The following is a 5,007-nucleotide window of genomic DNA, read 5'->3' as shown; positions in this document are numbered from 1 at the left end:
TATGCAGTGATGGATTCGAGGGTTTCGTTTATTTGCGAGTTGATTTCTTAATTTCACCGGAGTATAAATACCTATAATGGTGATACTTTAATTTTTTTTTTAATTAAAATAAATCGTACCTACAATTTCCCCATAAGCGAGTGGTCATATTATTTATATCCTACAAAGAACTACAGTATGTTTAATTCACCTGCCATGATTGAAAGGCGTTCGAAACACTTCTCAAATTCTATGCAATATTTTCTCGAAGTATTTCATTTTGTTCAGTTTCTTTTTCATATGAATCGACCTTCGTCTGTGTGTGTATAGATCACGGTGTACCTACGCGCGTAGACACGTGTGGGTACATACATATGTGCATAAATACATACATAGATATGCGACTCTGTGTATGTAAGTGCGTTTGTGTGTATGTGCAGTGATGGATTCGAGGATTTCGTTGATTTAGTTGATTTCTTAATTTCACCGTACTTAAGCTTCTAATCCTTTTCTAGGCAAACACTTACAAAGCTTCATTCAGTCCAGTTATAAAGCATGGGTATCCAACGCATTATAAGCCACACTATAATTTGTGACAAAGATTTATCTGTGTGCAAGGCATGCATCACCCTTCTGATTCCCATATTTTTAATTTTTTGTTGTTGTTGTTTCAGATAACATGCCCTAGATTTTTAGGACTACATTCTAGGACCCGTTGTGCATACGATAATAAATGCTACTTACGTTCCTTTTCAAGACATCAGTAATATACTTGCCACTTACTGCATGGGCCAGTAACTGAAAAACAAAAATTTAAATTATCTAGATTGGTCTGTTAAGCACCTAATTTTCAGGGTCTAATTCAGTTATAGCAATTAATAGAATATCTAATTACTCACATCAGTCTATTTTGATGGATCTAATCTTATGCATTTCACACTAAAAAGTTAATAAACTTTCATTCAGTCTGTGCAGCTCTTAACACAGGTAAAGATATGACGCTCACTACTTTGAAACTGATAAAAATGTATTTAAAGCTTTAATTTAACAAAACTGAATTTATACGCAAACTGAATTTATACACAAATGAAAGACCAAAATTAAAATGCAAGAAAATAAAATGGAAGAAAATGAAAAAGCAGAGGTATAGCTCTCGTATCTGTTTCTGAATAAGTTATGCCAAGTTTGTACTCAAAATATTGGTTTAAGGTATATAAGAAAACTTCACACCAGAATCATAGTGCAAATTTTACAGTGAAAATTCTATAGCATAATGAACATGATTATTTTTAAGAAGGTAGCTTTAGGAGATATGTGTTCACAGATAGATTGAATGGATGGATGAATGAGTGGATGGATGAATGAATGGATGGATGAATGAATGGATGGATGGATGGAGGAATAGATGAATTATTTTATTCTTTTACTTGTTTCAGCCATTTGACTGCGGCCATGCTGGAGCACCGCCTTTAGTCGAGCAAATCGACCCCAGGACTTATTCTTTGTAAGCCTAGCATTTATTCTATCGGCCTCTTATGCCAAACCTTATGCCAAACCGCTAAGTTACAAGGACGTAGACACGCCACCATCGGTTGTCAAGCGGTGGTAGGGGAACAAACACAGACACACACCTGAAAGAAAGAGTAAAATAATAAAAGCAGTATCTTTAACCACAATCACTGTAGTGAAACGAGTCCTCTGCCAATGCCAAGCGGTGGGAAAAAGTAATAGTTGTTCTCTGATCGTGTCTACGTTACCCTTCTCCATTGTGGACACCACATGAAGAATGGCTTTCTATCTGATTACTCAACTTTTAAAAATGGCAGCCAAATCTTCTCAATTTTTACAAAAATATTTCTGTTAAAAGTATATTGGTTAATGTCATCATTGTTACACTGCCTGCAAAGTAAAGAAGTGGGGATAATCACGACCGAAGCACCTTAACATTATAGATCTGCTCGATTAGAATCTAGGGTTAAACAACACCAGCAAACGTTTCGAAAAGAAAATGAAGTTAACATAACATGATTAGATAATCGTACAATACAACAAAACAATAATTTCTGTATAAAAACAAACAATATAACAATGAAGTTAAAGAATTTCACTTACGAAAATGAAGGCACAAATAATTAGCGCGGACGAGAAATGCATGTTGGTAACAGGATATCTGTCTTGATACTGTCACTTCTTCTAGTTATTTTTCTTTAAGTAGTATGCCATTATTTAAATGCTTTTACTGGAGCAATTTTGCTAATGTAAAGAATGGAAAATATTTTTTGAGTCAGGGAGAAAAAATGTGACTGCAAAATAAATAGTCTTCAAATTACCTTAAATTACTCTACTGAATAATTAGGTTTTAATAAAAGGAAGTTGAGTATTTATTGCAATTAAATACTAATTATAAGAATATGAAAGTAACTATCTTTCTCTACGTATATATGTGTGCACGTGTGTGTATGTGTGTGTGTGTGCGCGCGCGCATGTGTGTATTGAAATAGAGAGATCGATATTCACTTCTATATGTATGAAAATGAATGTATATATACGTGTTTGAGTGCGCGTATATTGAGCTATATGTATTGGTATATATGCCTATGCATGTGCATATGTGCATTTATATATGTATATGTATATATATATATATATATATATATATATATATATATATATATATATATATATATATATATATATATATATATATATATATATATATAAACATATATATATATACATATATATACATATACATATATATGTATGTATTTATGTGTGTGTATGTATGTATGTATGTATGTATGTATTCGGAAAATTTTGAAGCTTTTCCAAGGGACATGTATTAATTTCAAAGAAGTACAAAACTCTAATCTCCTTCCAAGTGAGATTCTCTGACATTAATACATTTGTTGCAGCGCTCCAGCTACTTCGTGAAAGCCCCATAGATGTCTCTCAAAGTGAAGGTATTCAGGGTTTATGTCACAGCCTTCTTCATCTTCTTGTTCAGACGGGGAGCAACCAAAAGTTACAGGGAGCAAGGTCTGGATTGTAGAGATGTTGACCGAGAGTTTTGAAGTCTGTCTCTATCAAGTAGTAAGTTACCAGAATAGAATTGTGGACTGGTGCATTGTTCTAGAACAGGTACCACCGACCCGAGTGAGAGAGACCTGGCTTTTTGCGACGAATTTTTTCCTGAACTCCCTTTAAATCTTTACAAAGTACTCTCTAGCTTGATGAAATCTAGTGAGTATAAATGCTGTCTTTACTGTCGAAAAAGAGGATCATCAAGGGCTTCCTGATTGACTTGCTTTGCATGGCCTTTTGTGCCAAGGAAAAACAGCTGTTCGGATCATGCAAGTTAATCCATAAACACAGTCTGGAGCATTTCATTTGTTTCTGTTGAGTTTTTGCCCAGTTTAACACGATTTGTGAAAAACAGAGTTTAGCAAGGTGTGTTCAAAGTGTTGTTATAGCCATCTTCTTTAATCTGGAATAATGAAAGTTGATACGTCAGCTTAGATGTATAAGACTGTTATAATAAAGCTACAATAATCTAGGGCAGTTATAATTGCCTCTCCTAAAAAAAAGGTTCAAAACTTCTGGTGTGTGTGTGTGTGTGTGTGTGTGTGTGTGTGTGTGTGTGTGTGTGTGTGTGTGTGTGTGTGTGTATGCGTGTATGTGTGTGTATATGTGTGTGCGTGTGTTTGTGAACGCGCACGTGCGTGCATGCGTGTGTGTATGTGTGCGCGTATGTGTGTTTGTGTGTGTGTGTGTTAACGCTAACAAAGCATCTGAAAGATAGAGTAACATTCTATTTTGAATATGATAAGCATCTAGAACATCTAGGACTGGTGTTGTTTTTCAACATTATAATTAGTTAGTAACCCTTTATAATTAGTAGTAACTCCTTATCATGTAACACCATTCTTGAATATTTAAAATAGTTGCATCCTCTGCTCCAGTTGATATGATGTACCATGAATGATGTATAGACTTTGGCAAAATTTAAGTTCTTTTTCGAAGTAAATTAAATTATCTAATCTATGAACCAAGCGACGGTATATTTTGAAGGAATATACACTGTTGATATTTGAAATGCCTCCTATAATGCTCGTGTCTTCTGTCAGTTTAAAAGCTATAGTTGCACCACAGCTGGAGCATTTAACATCCATTTTCCTGAGATAGTTCGCTTGTATTGTTATTTCTTCAAATTCAGAAAATATCTTATGCTTTGAAACATTCTCCGTTTCTTTTCTTCTATGTCATTTTAGCCCTCTCTTGTAATTCACTGCAGTTCCTTTGCAACAGGTCTTTGTCTATCTGTTTTTTGTCTTTATCAATTCCAGGCTGGAGTTTCATGAACACCTTTATTAGCCGATCTATTAATTAATCGTTATTTTAATACCTTTTTTGGTTTTGCAAGCAACGATGCCCGCTGTTTGTGAAAAAGATATGGAGAAACTTAAGGGCGGCGCTGGAAAGAGGAGAATTTTAATGCTTTAAGGCGGTCTCAATAATTGAGATACAGTCATACACTTAGTTTTATATTGATCATGCTCTTATGCAATTATGTTTGTATGTATGGCAATTGAAACATGTGTTGCTCTTAAAAGGCGGTATATAATTATGGAATTAAAGGTAACGCTATTGCTACTTCAAAGTAATCCTTATTTTTAATATTGTCAATATATATATGTATAAGTTTGTGAAGGCGAAACAGGCTTCTCTATCCAGCTGGCAAGCTACTTCAGGCTGATGACGAGCAAAGACTCAGAAACATGTCCCTGAATGCTGGCTAGGCTGGGTGGGGGAGCTTGTCTCCCCTTCGCAAACTTAAGGACACAGTAATTGTGTCAAGGCCGACAGGAAGCGGTCCAGCTTCCTAGGGCTAAACGGCAGTAGTGTGTTCCCTTATTGGGATTGTCACATTAAGTTGACAATATACTACAACTTTATCGCTCCACTACTGCTTAAATCTCTCTGAGAGATTTAGAAATATTATATTTCTAATATATATATATATATATA

At 34.8% G+C, this 5,007-nt stretch overlaps 1 protein-coding gene across 1 annotated transcript in view; it reads right to left on the bottom strand.

Annotated features, from left to right (window-relative positions):
• Positions 1-2,220, bottom strand: part of LOC106881089 (uncharacterized) — an 18,685-nt gene extending 16,465 nt beyond the window's left edge. The window contains exons 1-2 of the mRNA XM_014931317.2: positions 2,092-2,220; positions 724-777 (exon numbers count right to left, since the gene is read on the bottom strand). Of these exons, the coding sequence (XP_014786803.1) occupies positions 724-777; positions 2,092-2,133 (96 nt within the window). The 5' untranslated portion in view covers positions 2,134-2,220. The remainder of the gene's footprint in view (positions 1-723; positions 778-2,091) is intronic.
• Between the last annotated feature and the right edge of the window lie 2,787 nt (positions 2,221-5,007).

This window comes from Octopus bimaculoides, chromosome 3 (genome assembly GCF_001194135.2).
Source record: "Octopus bimaculoides isolate UCB-OBI-ISO-001 chromosome 3, ASM119413v2, whole genome shotgun sequence".
Taxonomy (NCBI): domain Eukaryota; kingdom Metazoa; phylum Mollusca; class Cephalopoda; order Octopoda; family Octopodidae; genus Octopus; species Octopus bimaculoides.
Note: the sequence above shows the minus strand (reverse complement) of the source record. Positions and strands in the feature narration are given on the sequence as shown.